The sequence below is a fragment of the Idiotropiscis lumnitzeri genome, chromosome 14, assembly GCF_059441095.1.
Source record: "Idiotropiscis lumnitzeri isolate Australia: NSW breed Sydney's pygmy pipehorse chromosome 14, RoL_Ilum_1.0, whole genome shotgun sequence".
Taxonomy (NCBI): domain Eukaryota; kingdom Metazoa; phylum Chordata; class Actinopteri; order Syngnathiformes; family Syngnathidae; genus Idiotropiscis; species Idiotropiscis lumnitzeri.
In genome coordinates this window covers 9,748,649-9,765,744 of record NC_142404.1, presented here as the reverse complement: position 1 = coordinate 9,765,744, position 17,096 = coordinate 9,748,649, and the positions used below count along the sequence as shown (strand labels likewise).

Here is a 17,096-nt window from a genome sequence, read left to right as displayed (position 1 = left end):
CTGTGAAGGGGCTTTTCCACCAAAACAATAGGGCGCACATCTGTTTCTTTACACATTACACGTGATCATAATTGTCTGATCCTAATCTTGCTTGTAATTTGGCCTCTTCAGACGCAGAGCTCTACATTAACATTTCATCCACTTAACAGAAGACAAAACCAAATTAGAAGAATACTAATTACTTTGATATTTTATGGTTATACATGAATGTTGCCCTTAGGCTTGTGTGGAAAAGCTTCCCATGCACCGCACACCAAAAACATACTTCTTAACCGAAGACTGTAACCCAGGGGTGTCAAGATCCAGTCCTGGAGGGCCGCGTTTGTGCATGCTTTCAATCTCGCCCGGCTGCAACTGATCAGCGCATCAGAAGAAGCCTGATAAGTAACCTGCTCAATTGAAACAGGTGTGTTGCAACCGGGAGAGATGGAAAACATCCAGGACACCGGCCCTCGAGGACTGGAGTTTGACACCCCCGCTCTAAATCGTCCCTAATTAAGAACAACGGTATAGATAATGCATGGATGAATTTTATGACTGGAAGCTAAGCACGAACACAGATTTCCACTTTACATTTCGAGGCGCAGGTCTGCGCATGACCTGGAATCTACGTTGTTATGGCGCCCCCTTAAGGTGGTGTTTGGTTACATTTATTTGGTCAGAACGGCGGAGGTCTTGTCTGAACAGCTGCAAAGTCCAGATTGATGCGAGACAAAACACACACATCCAAAATGCCTGTCATAGACACAACTGTCTCTAAGTTGACGCACACAAACAAACACGCACACGCACACACACAGTATGGAATTCAGTTATCTGAGGATTTAATACATTCTTTACATTGAAATCTGAATGCAAATGTTTTTTGAACTGGGGCCATCAACAAGGTAGAAGGAATTCTAAACTACGGAAAATAGCAATCAGTGTTAGCACAAAACATTCAGAAACATAAAAAAAAAAGATTAATGGAACATCTGAACTTTTGTTGAGCTTAATCAAATTCCTGACTCCCATCTCACATTAGTTTGGCTGTGACTTTTTTATTTTTTTTATCTTTGTCTCCTTTTGTTGTATCATAAAAAATGGCATTCGAACAGGGGTGTGTAGACTTTACATCCGCTGTAGCTTTGCACAAGTTTAACAAAAAAAGTGTAAAAAAAATTTACTTTTTGTGTATGTTATATTGAGATGATAACATTTTACAGTATATTTTGTTTTTCAAATGCAGGGTGCAAAAGTAAGAAGCTGTTGCAAAGGTATTGACTGATACCTAAAAAAAAATGAAAAACCACTGATTTACACAAGTCATAAACACCAAATGAAATGAAGAAGGCGACATTCAGTTCCTGATGCCCTGCTGTCACCAAACCCCCAAACTATTTGTCCGTGGGTGTTTTTGTTGGTTCTCACAAGAACACATACAGGCCCCCCAACCTCATCGGTTGTCGCTGACTGGCCTTTTGGACAGTCAGACCAAACAAACAACGCCGTTTCCCATGATATCACTGACCACAAGTTTCGCAACCATTTGCAAAGTCATAGATTCTTCCTCGTCCAGCTCTCTCACCCATGTCTCAGACCAACAATCAAGATCAGAGACACAAAGGGAGGAATGTCAACAAGATTTTTTTTTAATCTTTGTATTTAGCTTTCTGTAGTTTGAGTGGCTATTTTTGTTCTACGTGCAACTCTTCTGAGAGGCAGGCGGCTGCTGTAGTACCACAGGTTGGCCACTAGATAGAGGTAAAGAGCTTCAATAGCCAAAAGAGCTTATTCTGAGACGAAAACAGTGCACGTAAAGTCATTTAAAAATAGATAGGTTAGGGATTATTTTATTAATAAAAACATCATGACTTAATTTAATCTAAAATGAAATATATGGAAGGCAATTGTGTTAATGGAAGGAAATAAAATTAAAATGAACTAAAAACACATAGCATAGCCTGAATGAGTTTTTTTTGTTTCAATTTTCAATAAATTTTAGCTCAATTCAATGAAATTTAAATAAAAGAAACTTTTCTTTAAATACCAGTAAGACTCATGGAGCCACAAAACCCAAGAAATAAAAAATTAAGAAACAGACCGTTGTATATAAAATAGCTACTTAGTATGTATGACATTAAAATAAAAGGAAGTTAAGTAAATGCATTTAAACGATTTTAACGTTAAAAAAATACAGTACAAGATAATTTGCCCTCAAGCGTATTGTTCCCACACCCAAAAAAAATGCTTCCATAGGATTTTAAAAAAATAATAAAATAATGCAAATAAAATAAACAGTACTGTCAAACTAAAAATTAAACCAAGAGAATTACCGTAATTGCCTTCATGTCTGCTAACACAATGGGAAAATCATAGACAGGCTAACAAATAGAGCATCAACGTCACTGGGTTATAACGTTTTAAGTAATGGATAGTTAACTATAAATGGTGCAGCAGCACATGTAGACAGAGCAGACAAGACTCAAAATACCATTTGGTCTTTTCGGAGCAGTTGGTTGTACATTCACTTGGTTCCGGCCTCTTTGCTCTTCATCGCTTTGTGACAACGGTACTTGTCAGAAATTAAGCTTATTCGCCGCCACAGGACTAATTTAGGAGCGACTCTGCACTATGCCTTTCGCCGCACTAACTAGCCAGCCGAAGCTCGGTGCAAGCACGTTGGTGAAACATAATTAGGAAAAAGCTTGGATTGATCTCTGACTTGATGCTATTTTGTGTTTTGAGGAGGCGCAAAATGCTCATTTTGCCTGGTAAACTGCAACGTGACAACAGTTAATTGAGCCTTGCAATATAAGAGTACTCACGGGAATATATATTTTATCGCCCGTGAAAAATGGCTAATACGACTACTACTGAGTCACAGTTTTTGAGTGAAACATTTCTTCGTTTCCCTGCATGCCTAGTGGTTGAATAACACACATCATTCCAACTACTGCATATATTTTTTATATAGTACAATATTAAAGACTGCAAGTATTTTCCTTTTTAAAATATCCACTACAATTTTACAAAAGGTTTGACTAAGTAAGTCCAATCTGTTCCATCCCTGGACATTAAACAGATTCACACTTTTTTTGTCTTCAATATCAGGGTCAACACGGGCCTGTTGGCCCCCAAGGCATTACGGGGCCCCCAGGGAGGCCAGGAGACCCAGGCATCCAAGGGCCAAAGGGGCACAAAGGTGACACCGGACGGAATGGCAATGTTGGACTCAAAGGAAACATGGTATATTGGTGATATATTTTAGGGGTGCAGATTTTCAATACGTTCTTCATGCTAAATTATTTGTCCGCAGGGAATGACAGGCGTACCCGGCTTCTCTGGAAACGATGGAATTCCGGTAAGTAACTACTTTTGTGGAGACATTTTAAAAATATATACACATTGAAATGGTCATTCCTTTCTTTAGGGCCACCCAGGACAAACAGGACCAAGAGGAAAGTCCGGGGCGGACGGCTGTAATGGGACGGCGGGGGAATCCGGCATCCCGGGTCAAATTGGACGCGAAGGAACACCTGGTTTTTCAGTGAGCGCTCCTCCAAAAAGGTTTTGATTGTAACATGCAAGTTGTACTTCCAGAGCCTTATTTTGTGTTTCCCGTCAGGGACAAGTGGGCAGGAAGGGGGAGAAGGGTGACACGTTGGATGTGACCGTGTACATGCAGACATTCAGGGTGAAGAATATATCACATGACACTTTTGTTTGATGTTGACATTCCAACCGTATTTTGCTGCAGTCCGATGATATAAATACTTTGATCATCTCTCCACAGGGTGACGCAGGCACACCGGGAGCCAATGGACTATTTGTAAGACACGCCAGTTCCTGCATGATGATATTTTATTTAATTTACCATCATTTATTTACATTTTTATGCTTGGAATGTAGTATCAAGTTAAAATCAAAAGGCTGATAAACGTGTTCAATGCCGTTAATGTTACGAAATTTGTGGGGCTTTTGAATCCTCATGAGCATAGTTTCAGCAAAGCCCCTAAAGCCCACCCGGTCAGCCAGAGACTGCAGGGATATGCCCACTACATTTGTGCCCACAAGCCCCCGAAAAATAATTAGCACCTTATCGGTCACAGTTTTTTCTTAAAAATCATATTGGACCAAAAAGAGCTGATTTTTTATTTATTTTTATTTTATTTATTTTTTTTACATTATTTTATGAATAACTTTATGAGCATAGTTAATAATTAATTGATACTTGAGAGTATTGATGTATCAATACAACAACAAAAATTGATATACCCATTATTACAAGATAGATAGATAAATAGACTTTAGGTTTGATTTTGATTCCATGAAGGCTACGAGGGCCCATCAGAGACTGCAGTTGAGCCAGATGTGGCCCGCGGGCCGGGGTTTGGCTTGATTTTCCTTGCTCTTAATTGTAGTAAACAATTTGTTAGACTTGCCTATTGACTTTTTGTGTGACATTTGACAGGGACCCCCTGGTAACCGAGGATGGCAGGGAAACCCGGGGATCCCAGGACCAAAGGTATTAATAATATTGAAAATAATCAGAAGAATTATAACTTGCATGCGCTTTTGGATATTTCATGTTGTGTCAATTTTAAGACTGATAAAATGTTGCTGTTAATGATTTCTTCTAGGGTCCGCCGGGGGCACCAGGTCCTCGTGGACCAAAGGTAACTTTGACTCAGTTGTTAAATTTGCAAGTGACATTTGTCACTCAATTTGATTCATTCGCGCCATTTGTTATTGTTGTCTTTTTTTTTTTTGCACAGGCCGTGAAAAATGTACTCCAGGGGATGAAGGGCGAGCAGGTTAGTGGATGCTAGTGACAACGACACTGTTTGAATACATCACGTCTTGTGATATCTGCAACGTCTGGCTCTACTAGACGCCTGAGTCACTCGCGAAGTGACAAAAGACACACCCTTTTCTCCACTCAGCAAAATATAATAGGCGGCGACAACTTTCACCTACTAGCCTTACACAAGCACAAGTAATACTACAATGTCTGAGTACAATCAGTTTAGCCTTCTTCTCATATAGGCGCCAACTTTAAATAAAGAAAAAATGTGGTACTCTCTGCAGTTGCGTAAAGAGCCAGTCTTGGAGGAAATAAGGCAAAGGTCACCACTCAAATAGATGCCTACTTCAAATATGATGCCTCGTTCTCAATGCAGTGCATATGATAGATCATAACATTCTCGTGTTTTTGTGTCATCTTTTTTGCACCACAGGGGGAGATTGGACCCCCGGGACCTCCAGGAAACTCCACTCATCCCCACAGTCAGCCCCCTTTCGGACCCTTGGTGTGTACATCTGCTCCAATTCATTTCATTCCTCCACATGAGAGAAATGTGTCGTGATTTTAAGGTGTGAAACTCTCCACGTCATTTTAGGGCCCACCTGGACCTAAAGGTGTGAAAGGAGAAGCAGGAGATCCGGTAGATGCTTGCGGATGCCTCTTAATCTTTTTTCCTCTCAATTTTTATAACATAAAGGCATTGTTGATGTTACTTCATTACAGGCAGACAACAAAGGAGAAACTGGAATCACGGGTTTCCCGGGATCACGAGTGAGCACTTTTCGGCATATTCCAGTCAGACCTCTTTGAAGCCTGAGTTTCATTTTATCTTTATAATGTTCATTGGGTACATTTCTAGGCTATACCTGGTCCCCCTGGAAGGCCTGGACCAAGGGTACGCTTGTATGACACATCAATACTGTGATCTTTGATGCCGTAATCTACAGGTGCTATTAACGAGATTCTCTTTCAGGGAGATGAGGGGGAACAAGGACCAATTGGCAGAGAGGGTCCAAAGGTGAATATTTTCGTTTTGACTGTGAAATTCAACATTAAATGATGTCACGTAATTCAAAATTTGCTTTAAATTTTAGCAGAGATTTTAGACGTTTGTGTGCAAAATACAAAAAAAAGATTGCTAATGAGGAATGGGAGACGCGCTAGGGCTCAACATTTAATTCAATTTCTTTTGGCCATAACTGGGGAAGAGTAAGAATTGATTAGTTGTCCAAACTGGAAAGTTGATTGTAATTGTTCATTTTTAAAAAATGGACAGATAAGATAGAGAGGAAAGATATTCTTTAGGCCACAATCTAGGTCGGACTAAATCAACCTCACATCTGTTGGTGGCAACCGAGTAACACAATGACTGGACATCAATTCCCCACACAATTGAACTTTTTAATGATCAATTATTGTGTTAAATATTTGGGCCTTCGCTAAAATGCATTGTGTCAGATATTTAGTTGTGGAGAATACATGAGTTATACTAATTTTGTATTTTAGGGAGTGAGAGGTGAAGCCGGGGAATTGATTTCATCTGGATTATGGCCCTGGTCTTCATCAGGTATGAAAATTGATTTCAGGAAAATAAGAAGTCACCTCGATTGAGCATCTCAAATTCAGTTAAAGCAACCAATGCGTGATTAAATGTCCAGATGCAAATATTGATTGCTGGATTTTTTTTTTTCAATTTTATAAGCTGGTGCCCTTGGTCCACCCGGTGAGCAAGGTCCCCAAGGTGAGAGAGGGCCGATAGGAGATCAAGGCATTCCTGGGCCTCCCGGACGCACCGCTTCATACACACAGCAACAAGGTTTGTGAAGGGCTGTTAATTAATCGAAATTTGAATATGATTATTATACTCAACGATTACAAAATTAAGATCCTTGTAAAAAAACTGTATATAGTATTTATATAACTTTGTAAAATGAGTCCTCATTTTACAATGCCTAATACTACATTTAGTATACTTGAGTTAAAAATTTAAGCATTCTATTGAAATTGTTTATTTAAATGTTACAACTGTTCTATGGCAATGTTTCTTTATACAAGGAAAACTATTCTCCGAATTATGCATTGTCATTACTTATAAATAACTTGTTTTATAAACAATTCAGTCCAAAATGAACTTTACATAATAATAGTGTTTCAAAGAATTTGTTTAAATTGTTTCTATAATTTTGTTTAAATTGAAAAATTTTTTGGGGGTCCCCCCAAAAAATAATCATTTCAATAATCGTGATTTCAAATAATACTAAAATAATCATGATTAATATTTTTCAGGATTGAGCAGCCCTATGATCAGAATAATGCTTATCAAAAAAGTAACAACGAACGTGTTATGAATATGTCCTATTTCCTCAAAAAGTGCTCAAGTGTTTGTTTTTATCCAGTCGAAGAAATAAATGCCCCGCCTCAAATAGAAATCCCATTTACTCTAAAAAAATAAAATAAAAAAAAAACAGGTGTTGACTGATGACTGATGACCATCATACAGTAGACATCTTATCTGGACATCTGAAGTTTACAGTATTGTTATATGCAATGTTGAAAATCCCAGAACATACAAAATGATCTTTGGTCTACTTCCAAGAAGAAACCAACGTACTCTCTACAGTTGTACAAATTAACCACTATGACGAAATGCGCTACCCCATGATCAAAAGTCATACTGTTTGAACTCTGTCCTTTGTCGGTCAGTGTTTGATTACGCCGGTCCATTTGGAAGAAAGGGGGAGCCAGGAGAGAAGGGCCAACAGGGGGATAAAGGAAGTCCTGCTGTCAGTGGGGGAGCACCAGGCAACCCTGGTCGCCCAGGTTCTAGAGGTCCTCCGGGGCCCAAAGGATCATGTGAGTAATGGTTCATCATTGATGACCACCAAGTGAAAGATTAAACAATTCTGTCTGGTCTGACATATCAAGGGGGAGATTTCTTCAAGGGGTCTCCTGGCGGCAGAGGAAGGCCTGGAAATGCAGGCTTCAAGGGAATCAAAGGTATTGTGATTGTAAAATAAAACTAAATAAGGGTTGTGATCAACGCTGTTTTTCAAGTTAATGCAATTTTTTTTGTTTTTGTATTTTTAGGGGATCACGGGCAATGTGAATGCACCGTTAACAACTCCCCACCAGGCCCAGCCGGGTCGGTTGGCGAGGCTGGAGACCCCGGGATGACTGGAGAGTTTGGGCGGGAGGGTGACACAGGAGAGCCGGGGCCCTCAGGAGTGGACGGATTCCCGGTAAGAGAAATCAGACATTGTTCCAAGTCCCTGCTCATTTCCCATGACGATGACTTCTTGCAGGGAACTCCAGGGATCATTGGTGAGCCAGGTCCAAGAGGCAGAAAAGGAGACACAGCTGTGCCGACGCAGAAAGGTGTGATTTAAACATACAGTATGAGAATGATGACTGAATCTACTGCTGTAACATAGCATAGGTCTTCATGCATAAAGCTTAATGTCCGCAGGCTATCGTGGAGACCCTGGGATTTCGGGGCAAGATGGTGAACTGGGACAGCAAGGATTGCCGGGCCGAGTTGGTCTATCTGGGTTTCCTGGCAGTCGTGGTCTTCCAGTGCGTCCAATATTGATTCATTCCCAAAGTAATAACCAATCGTCTCCTTAGGATGGTGATACCAGGTGTTGTTCGTGTAAACAGGGAGACCATTTCAAAGGAGAGAGTGGAGAAAAAGGTTCCTCTGGCGTACCAGGTCGAGCTGGTGTCCCTGGGATTAGAGGAGACCCAGGTCCAGAGCTTGATGGTATCAAAGGCCAGCCGGGTTTACCCGGTGATGCTGGTCTTGATGGTTATCCTGGAGTTCCAGGAACACCTGGTAGCCCAGGTAAGAGGCATCTGATTGATTCAGACACATACGCTTGACTGTTTCATTTGATGCTTCATCGAATTTTCTTTTTACTAAGTCTTAACACGTTTTTTTAATCCTCATGTAAACTCTTTTTATTGCTTTTTGCAATGCATTGGATTTGAAGAGTATTCATGGCTGGAGAATTCAAACTAAGGATGCATGATGAGCGTATTTGACTATTGTACTGTTACTTTTCCTTCTGTGCCTCCAGTTGACATCTTTGTTGCAGGGCCTGCAGCTATCAAACCAGCTCGGTCGAGCTTGTTTGCAAAAATAATGCTTATGCTTTTTGAATAACGCTTGTACCGAATGCCTCTCTCGTTCTGTCTCTCTCGTGACTGAAAGGCGGCTGTAGTCCAGCAGGCGATGGAGAACAATGGGATGTAACAGGTAGCGGGCATAATGATGTTTATAAGTCTCTTTATGCTTTGCCTTGTGTGCATTTTGCCAGATTTGAATTGCTTCTCATTTGATGATAAAAGTACACCTGTGTAAGTTGCTAATGTAAAGTTACTGCTATTGCATCTATAAGCGCAATCCACGCTGGGCACCAGACAAAGTCACTATATTTCTTGTTGTACAGTTAGCTCAGTATATAACCACGATATAACCATCAATGAATGTGTTTTTTGTTACCGTACTTTCTTTGTAGGTCCTTGTGGGAGTTTCCCAGGACCTCCTGGACCGCCTGGTTCTCCTGGACCTACAGGATTACCTGGTCTCACAGGTAAGAGACCAGAAACACCAGAGTGGTATTGCTTTTTTAGTAACAAGTTAGCTGGACTTACTTCTTACTTTGTCTCATCAACTACTAGGTCTTCCAGGTGATAAGGGTCTGCCAGGTTTATTTGGACTAAAGGGAGAAAAAGGAGAAAGAGGAGGCCATGGCCCAGGTGGCCAGCCTGGACCACCAGGTAAACAAAAACAACTATGCAATCTACTTGTATTATGAAACCAAATGTTTACTACCCTACCATATTGTTATGTTGTTGTGTGTCGTGTTAACCCAACGTGTCCCTTCTGATAGGTTTTTCCGGCCCCCGCGGTGATTTAGGCGTGCCAGGCAGGAAAGGATATGTTGGATCTCCAGGTGTGCCTGGACTGTCCGGGCGGATTGGACCACCCGGGGATAAAGGTGTCCACGGGGAAGTATTGGGCGCATTTCAGGGACCACCTGGTGACCCAGGACTTTATGGGCTACAAGGGAGCAAGGGTTTCGCTGGAGATCAGGGAGAACCAGGCTATCCAGGTAAGGCATATTTTAAAGTATATCATAACGTCACGCAGTGACACAAGTTTTAATTAATACTCATGACAGGATAATTACATAAATGTAATACCCTATTTCTGCCATCACCTCAATAATTTTGCTCTAGCATGCCATGTCGGCGCCATTTCCATAAATGGGTGGTGTAACCTTTGGTCAACCTTAGGGGTTTTGTTTTTATTATGTGTCATTCTGTCTGTCACTCCAGGAATGCAGGGCATGCCAGGTATGATTGGTCCCAAGGGTGACATTGGCCCTCCAGGTCTTCAGGGGGTGGAAGGCAGTCCTGGACCACCAGGCAGTTATGGTTACCCTGGTGATCCTGGCAACACTGGTCCTCCAGGACCACCGGGTGCTGTCGGACAACCAGGTGACACTCTAACCATGTATGTATATTGTTGAAACATCCTTGTTCATATCTAATGTACTTCACTTACCTTGTTATCCAGGTTTAACTGGTCAAAGGGGAACAGAAGGAGACCCTGGAGCGCCAGGTCCATTTGGAATAAAAGGTTTTCCAGGGGAACCAGGTAACTATGGGGTTCTTGGGGAGAACGGCTATCCAGGTCCCGAAGGACTGTCTGGGCCAGATGGAAAACCAGGACCTCCAGGGATGAAAGGTCAGTTCCACAGATGTTTATTTTTGTAATATTCAAACTGAAATGTCCAGGATTTGAGCAATTGTGTAAGACAATGTTTCTCAATTTCAAGGATACAAAGGGTCTTCTGGCATGTCAGGCTTTGGCGGAGTCTCTGGTAATACAGGCATTCAAGGAGTCAGTGGAATAAAAGGAGGCACTGGATTGACAGGACAAATTGGCCCGAAAGGAGTGACAGGCAAAACTGGAGAAAAAGGTGCTGGAACCATCTTTTCTAAAAAGTGATCTTAATCATGATTAGAGGTTCCTTTTCTTACTCTCATCCGCTGATTAATTGTTGTCTGCCAGGTGATCGTGGGTTAAGGGGCCCTCCTGGCGAGAAACCAGAGATCCTTCCACAGATGATAGTCGACATGAAAGGACCCAAGGGAGATCGTGGAAACCTAGGAAATCAAGGCTTCGTCGGACCAAGAGGTTAATCAGATAGTTGCCAATGCCAAAAAAAAATGTTGCAGTTTCTTTGTTATTTTACTAACTCACACACACCAAATTTACACAGGTTCAAAGGGCCTTCCTGGTGTTCCGGGCCGTGAGGGAGGTCATGGGTATCCTGGAGAGCCCAGTCATGAAAAGGGTTTCCGAGGGGATTCGGGTGCACATGGGCTACCAGGGGTCAAAGGGATGCCAGGTTATATTGGCAATCAAGGAATTTCTGGTTTTGATGGGATGAGTGGCGGAAAGGTGATGAGAAATCTGTTGTCAAAAGTCTGGAATCTCTTGTCTGTCATTTATCACCTTTAATGTTCCCTTCCATCACCATTGATTGCTTGTCACAGTCCGCTTGAAATGTTCTTGTTTCTAGGGGGTCAAAGGAAGCCCCGGTGCCTATGGTGCATCAGGAAACAAGGGCAAGAAGGGAATCAAAGGTAAAAAATTACAAAATGACCTACAACTAAACAATAATATTTGTCGGCAATAGTTCATTTCCTGACATTTTTTCATGATCCAAGGTGAGAGCGGCCCTCGCATAGACATTCCAGGAGCAACTGGATTGAGAGGAGAGGTTGGTTCTTCAGGAGACCCAGGTACAATGAACTGCACCGTAATTCCCATTATATCTGTTTTAGTGCTTAATTGCATTTCTGGGGATCGGTGTAATGTTGAAAAATGTTTGATATCATCCAAATAGGTGCAAGAGGAATGCCTGGGCTGGCTGGAGATAGGGGATTCCCTGGTTTTGATGGTATCGAAGGGAAAAGGGGGCAGTCGGGTGAGGCAGGTGATGTGGGATATCCAGGTAAGAGGTTTACCTTCCAGGCTTTTTTATTCTGCATTTTTTTAGATTGCAGTTATGTTCCATTTACTTGTTTTCCCCAAAAATTGTAGGTTCCGATGGACAGAGAGGACCTCCTGGCAACCGAGGCTTTCAGGGTTTTGCTGGAACTCCTGGAAAAGAAGGGCAGCCAGGTTTCCCTGGCATTCAAGGAACAAATGGTTAGAGGAGCAGATCAATTCAGTGTTGGACTCTTTTTCGACAGATAGCAATTTTATTTGTACATTCATTCTTTACTTGTAAATGTGTTTAGGGTTCCCTGGTCTCGTTGGTCTTTATGGATTAGATGGATTGAAAGGACAAAAGGGTGTCTCTGGAATCGCAGGTATTTCCGCAGCATGTTATTCCATAAGAGCGACTAGCCAGGGTTCCTGTCACTGTCAGAACTAATGTTTCAAGATTCAAATTTGAGAAGAGCCCTTGTTGAATTTTTTTTCTGATTGCTATCTTGCCAGGTTTGGATACTACTGGACCATCTGGCGACCCCGGACGCAAGGGAGAGAAGGGTGATGGTGGCAATCCCAACAACCAGGCAGGTGTGCCAGGCGTTGCGGGTTCGAAAGGCTTGCAAGGAGATGCTGGTAAGGTTCTCTGCCACTTACTCAGTATTTCATTGAGCCACTGGGTTTCTAACGATTCCTATGTTGGGTCTGTTCAGGTGACCAAGGTCAGCCTGGACCATCAGGAATCCGTGGTCCAGTAGGACCAGATGGAAAACCGGACAGACCAGGACTCCCTGGGGATAAGGGCTTTCCTGGCCCCCAAGGGTTCCAGGGTGAGCGCATATTGTTTCAACATCCAAAATCAGCTGCTTACTTGAATGTTAGTTCAAATGCTCTGATGGAGATTCTGACTCTGACGCCTAATTTTAGAAGCTCATCTATTACATTTATCCACATTTTATGTGGAACTACTTAAAGAACTACTTATAATAGTTTTGAATGGCAATGCTACAGTATTTTATTAACACTGAAGTTATGCTTCCCAGGTTTCCCTGGAGCCAGAGGGTTTCCTGGTATTGATGCCTCCACTGGAGAAAAGGGCATATCTGGTATACTTGGGCACCCTGGGGTCCTTGGTAGGAAAGGGTTCAAAGGAGACCAAGGCTCAGGCGGATATAGGGGACCAAATGGCATTTCTGGGAAGAAAGGTACAGTACGCTTTTATTGCAAAAATTATCGCATCAAAAATTCACATCCACCACGCCGCTTCATGATATATCGTGGTCGTCTATGTTATAGTGCATTTCTAGTTTCATGTGTTTCTTACAGGTGAGAAAGGGGAACAAGGCTCAATGGGGACTCCTGGTCAGATTGGGATCAAGGGAGAGAGAGGACCATATGGCCCTAAAGGAGATGTCGGACCTCCAGGTAAATAATTAATTTATGAGTTTAAGATTTCCGATTGGTTAGTGCCCAGTTTGTCCTGGTGGTGTCTTAAAAGAGCTGTTTGGACTGCAGGTTTTCGTGGGGTGCCGGGAAACCAGGGCCCACTTGCAGAGCCCAGCATTGTCCTGGGAGAGAGGGGTCCACCGGGACGACAGGGTATTCATGGACCGAGGGGCATTCAAGGCGCATCAGGACCACGAGGACCCCCTGGGGATGCTGGTAAGTTTTTATTAATGAACGAAAGAATTAATGATTAAATTAGAAAACAATAATACATCTTGTTTTTTTCAAAAGTTCATATTTACTGCAAATATTTTTGGGGTTTTAATTTTTCAACACTTAGGTGCTGCGATTTTTTTAAAAAAATTATCTAAACATAAAATAAATAAAAGTAATAACAAATGCTGGTATATTGATTTTCAAAAAAAAAGGAAACATTTTAATTCTGTAAAATTGACAAACATTGATATATTCAAGTTAATTAATAAGATCCAAATGACGAGCTCTGTTACTTTTCAGGTTTTATTGGGCCTATTGGACAGAAAGGCATGCCCGGAATAGGTGGAAGACCGGGAACGCCTGGGTTCCGTGGAGCGGCAGGTCAAGTGGGCCATGCTGGTCTGCAAGGCATGGAAGGTATGTCTGATCAGAGCAGATGAGGATTAGTGTTAAGAGTCCTAGATTAAAAGATTGAAAAGTACAGGTGCAAGTTTATGCAAGGAACTGGTTAGTTTTTTTCATTCTTGGTTTGTAAAACTTTATTTGATTAATCAACTGAGAAACTACTGAGAGCTGTAACTCATCAATGTATAGTTGAGGACAGGAGCGTTCATCTTTGTACTTTTGATTTATTATATAACAATTGTATTACAGTTGAGGTGGCAGTTGAGGCTTCAGATAGCTGTTTGTACCATTTTGGTGATTTTTGCATTGTTTCTGGTCAAAGGTAACCCGGGTAAACCAGGTGTCTCCGGCTTACCTGGCATGCCCGGCCGCAGTGTCAGCGTGGGTTACTTGCTGGTGAAACACAGTCAGTCCGAGCAGACTCCCATGTGCCCCGTGGGGATGTCAAAAATCTGGGACGGATACAGTCTTTTGTACTTGGAAGGCCAGGAAAAAGCTCACAACCAGGATCTTGGTAAGTCTGAAGAAACTGAAGCGACGTCATGTTTGCTGAGTCTGAAATCAATGTGTATTACTTTTGCGTTGTACTCGTCAGGTTTGGCCGGCTCGTGCCTTCCACGCTTCAGCACCATGCCCTTCCTCTACTGCAACCCTGGAGACATCTGCTACTACGCCAGCAGGAATGACAAGTCCTACTGGCTGTCCACCACGGCTCCCCTGCCCATGATGCCCGTGGAGGAGGGCGACATCAAACCGTACATCAGCCGCTGCTCGGTTTGCGAGGCCCCGTCAGTCGCCATTGCCGTGCACAGTCAGGACATCGCCATCCCGCAGTGTCCCGCTGGATGGCGCAGCCTGTGGATCGGCTACTCCTTCCTCATGGTGTGTAAACTCTTTAAAATATGCAAGTACAGACGTGCGCCTAGGCTTATCACCTGCAAAATCAAAAGCAAAAAATTAAACCATAATCATAAATATAACTAAATATATTATGTATTAAGGCTTCTTAAACTACAGTTCATGGAATCCATGAGCTATTATTAGGTCGTATTGTATCATTTTAAAAAGTGCATACTCTACCTTCATATTGGGACCAGTAGTAAATTATTCCTTCTTCTGTTAGCTTCGGGTCAAATAAAATAAAAAATCTCTGATATGATTGTGAGATATCGCCGAAAACATGATATTCCGCCGTCAATGTTTTTTTTTTTACTCTTTATTTAGAACAAAAGGAGTATTATGACACAAATTAAATTGCCATATTTTTTGATAGTACAATTCTTTTGTGAAGGCGCCTTTTTCAGATTTAGCGAAAATGCGGTGATCATTTTTCGACACGGATTTACTGCAGACTCTCTTGGCAATCAGCGCGAGCCAGGAGGTACAAGTGCAAAAAAGCCACTATTAACATCAGTTAGCCACTTAAAAGTCAGCTGCTAATATTCTCGCGTTCGTGGGCTCCGACATCACTCAACAGGTCAAGCCCTGCCTTTTAAAGCCATACACATTTAAAGGTATAAATACTACAGTGTAGAACATGAGGATGGTGACCCCCAAGAGGACAAAGAATATCTGCACCTCACATGCATATTTTGTATTATGCATAGATTTGAAATACATACAAATAAAATAAAGGTATGGGCAGTACTTTGGGATTTTCAGCATAACCACAGAATACAACAAATATGAAACCAATTCATGTCAAAGCCAAAAGAATGACTACTCAATTACCTCTTTCTCGCAGCACACGGCAGCAGGAAACGAAGGCGGGGGTCAGTCGCTGTCATCGCCCGGATCTTGCCTGGAAGACTTCCGGACGTCGCCGTTCATCGAATGCAACGGCGCTAAAGGCACATGTCACTACTTTGCCAACAAGCACAGCTTCTGGCTCACCTCCATAGATCAGTCTTTCCACGCCGAGCCAGCATCAGAGACGCTCAAAGCGGGCCAGCTCCTGTCGCGCATCAGCCGCTGCCAAGTCTGCATGAAGAACTTGTGAAAGGAGACTCCTTGTGTAATAAGTCAGTAGGCCATCTATCAGTGTAAACAACTCCAGCCCTGCCTGAGCCACGATGCTCATATACGCAATGACTGTTCGGTGCCTTGAGAAACAAGTATGTTGGTTCTAAATGTGTAATGGTGCTTACTGTTTTAACTTATTACCTCAGGCAATCACACAGAGACTGTTCATTACTCCTATTGCACTGCATCCAGCAATATCTTTAAGCCACTAACTCTTCTCGTCCACCAGGCTTTCACTATTATGCTTTTTATTACTTCCCATGAGTCGTTTCCATGTCACATGCATTTCTATCAGCCGTTGTTGTATGTTAGTTGCAACCCACAGAACGCACTGATTTTAATTTTGAGGTTATTGTCTACAGTGTAAGAACTTGACTGCAGCGAAATGTTTCCACTCCATAAATCTGCTAATGATTAATTCACCTGGCAGGCAGATAGAACGTAAACAGCCCGGATCCAAGGTCCTTGGGTAAACTTTTCCTTATCAGGGGACTTTGCCATTTTTATTAAGTGTTCCAAGGGCAGCGATGGGCAACTGCAGCCAAATTTGTTTTCACCCAATTGAAAACAAAACCTTTGGGGCGGGTGTTTAAATGTTCAATCTACAAAAGTGGACCCCTGCAAAGTTTTTTTTTTTTTTTTTGGGGGGGTGGCAATAGGAAACCCTTGTTTTTGATGCAAAACACAATAGAAATTTATGAGTGTTTTGGGGATTACAAAAAAAAAGTTTTGCATTGGGTTTCCATGGCCATCAATTATAAGCAGATTTTCACCATTCGCGAGCTGGCCAATGTCACAATCCACCACTCACAGTGTATGTAGTTTTAAGTTGTAAGATCACCATACACCACAAGATGGCAGGCATCGCCGTTTGTGAAGTGTGTGGTCAAGTAACCGCTGAAGAAAAGTTGTGGGCCCCCTCCATCATTTAAATTCTTAGGACAATATTATGTTTGAGATCAAATTTGATGCAAAGATTGAAAATGTCTTCCCTTTTTTAAGTTATGCACATTCGTGGGTTAAATGTTTTTGTGTATGGTAGGCCAGACCAAGTGCTCCATATAACACATTGTCCATTTTGTCGCTTGTTTGGAAATACACCAGATAATTGTAGGTCAAACAACACTTATTCATTGAAATACATTATTAATGCATTATAATGTAAACAATTAAATGTCGTTTCTAAGAGTCTGTGTGATTGCATTAATGAAC

The 17,096-nt window shown here is 42.0% G+C and overlaps 1 protein-coding gene and 2 long non-coding RNA genes across 3 annotated transcripts in view; 1 reads left to right on the top strand and 2 right to left on the bottom strand.

Annotated features, from left to right (window-relative positions):
* The window catches only part of col4a2 (collagen, type IV, alpha 2), a 42,245-nt gene extending 25,173 nt beyond the window's left edge, over positions 1 to 17,072 (top strand). The window contains exons 5-48 of the mRNA XM_088315932.1: positions 3,094 to 3,228; positions 3,299 to 3,343; positions 3,413 to 3,529; positions 3,608 to 3,676; positions 3,776 to 3,811; positions 4,454 to 4,507; positions 4,623 to 4,658; positions 4,758 to 4,796; positions 5,220 to 5,291; positions 5,382 to 5,426; positions 5,510 to 5,557; positions 5,646 to 5,681; positions 5,760 to 5,804; positions 6,293 to 6,353; positions 6,489 to 6,602; positions 7,490 to 7,639; positions 7,712 to 7,783; positions 7,874 to 8,025; positions 8,089 to 8,161; positions 8,253 to 8,359; positions 8,444 to 8,627; positions 8,997 to 9,041; positions 9,304 to 9,378; positions 9,467 to 9,565; positions 9,679 to 9,900; positions 10,127 to 10,288; positions 10,368 to 10,538; positions 10,630 to 10,773; positions 10,866 to 10,991; positions 11,077 to 11,258; positions 11,380 to 11,443; positions 11,528 to 11,602; positions 11,707 to 11,814; positions 11,904 to 12,011; positions 12,104 to 12,175; positions 12,306 to 12,431; positions 12,509 to 12,625; positions 12,839 to 13,000; positions 13,122 to 13,220; positions 13,311 to 13,457; positions 13,758 to 13,874; positions 14,185 to 14,376; positions 14,458 to 14,744; positions 15,607 to 17,072. Coding sequence (XP_088172058.1) covers positions 3,094 to 3,228; positions 3,299 to 3,343; positions 3,413 to 3,529; positions 3,608 to 3,676; positions 3,776 to 3,811; positions 4,454 to 4,507; positions 4,623 to 4,658; positions 4,758 to 4,796; positions 5,220 to 5,291; positions 5,382 to 5,426; positions 5,510 to 5,557; positions 5,646 to 5,681; positions 5,760 to 5,804; positions 6,293 to 6,353; positions 6,489 to 6,602; positions 7,490 to 7,639; positions 7,712 to 7,783; positions 7,874 to 8,025; positions 8,089 to 8,161; positions 8,253 to 8,359; positions 8,444 to 8,627; positions 8,997 to 9,041; positions 9,304 to 9,378; positions 9,467 to 9,565; positions 9,679 to 9,900; positions 10,127 to 10,288; positions 10,368 to 10,538; positions 10,630 to 10,773; positions 10,866 to 10,991; positions 11,077 to 11,258; positions 11,380 to 11,443; positions 11,528 to 11,602; positions 11,707 to 11,814; positions 11,904 to 12,011; positions 12,104 to 12,175; positions 12,306 to 12,431; positions 12,509 to 12,625; positions 12,839 to 13,000; positions 13,122 to 13,220; positions 13,311 to 13,457; positions 13,758 to 13,874; positions 14,185 to 14,376; positions 14,458 to 14,744; positions 15,607 to 15,861 — 4,845 coding nt within the window. The 3' untranslated portion in view covers positions 15,862 to 17,072. The remainder of the gene's footprint in view (positions 1 to 3,093; positions 3,229 to 3,298; positions 3,344 to 3,412; positions 3,530 to 3,607; positions 3,677 to 3,775; positions 3,812 to 4,453; positions 4,508 to 4,622; positions 4,659 to 4,757; positions 4,797 to 5,219; positions 5,292 to 5,381; positions 5,427 to 5,509; positions 5,558 to 5,645; positions 5,682 to 5,759; positions 5,805 to 6,292; positions 6,354 to 6,488; positions 6,603 to 7,489; positions 7,640 to 7,711; positions 7,784 to 7,873; positions 8,026 to 8,088; positions 8,162 to 8,252; positions 8,360 to 8,443; positions 8,628 to 8,996; positions 9,042 to 9,303; positions 9,379 to 9,466; positions 9,566 to 9,678; positions 9,901 to 10,126; positions 10,289 to 10,367; positions 10,539 to 10,629; positions 10,774 to 10,865; positions 10,992 to 11,076; positions 11,259 to 11,379; positions 11,444 to 11,527; positions 11,603 to 11,706; positions 11,815 to 11,903; positions 12,012 to 12,103; positions 12,176 to 12,305; positions 12,432 to 12,508; positions 12,626 to 12,838; positions 13,001 to 13,121; positions 13,221 to 13,310; positions 13,458 to 13,757; positions 13,875 to 14,184; positions 14,377 to 14,457; positions 14,745 to 15,606) is intronic.
* Positions 9,936 to 11,991, bottom strand: LOC148323397 (uncharacterized). The gene is made up of 4 exons (XR_015846567.1): positions 11,510 to 11,991; positions 10,835 to 11,402; positions 10,356 to 10,671; positions 9,936 to 10,273 (listed from the first exon to the last, which is right to left on the bottom strand). It is a non-coding gene; the product is annotated as an uncharacterized LOC148323397 (long non-coding RNA).
* LOC148323396 (uncharacterized) lies at positions 14,067 to 15,925 on the bottom strand. The gene is made up of 2 exons (XR_015846568.1): positions 15,594 to 15,925; positions 14,067 to 14,797 (listed from the first exon to the last, which is right to left on the bottom strand). It is a non-coding gene; the product is annotated as an uncharacterized LOC148323396 (long non-coding RNA).
* Positions 17,073 to 17,096: the final 24 nt, after the last annotated feature.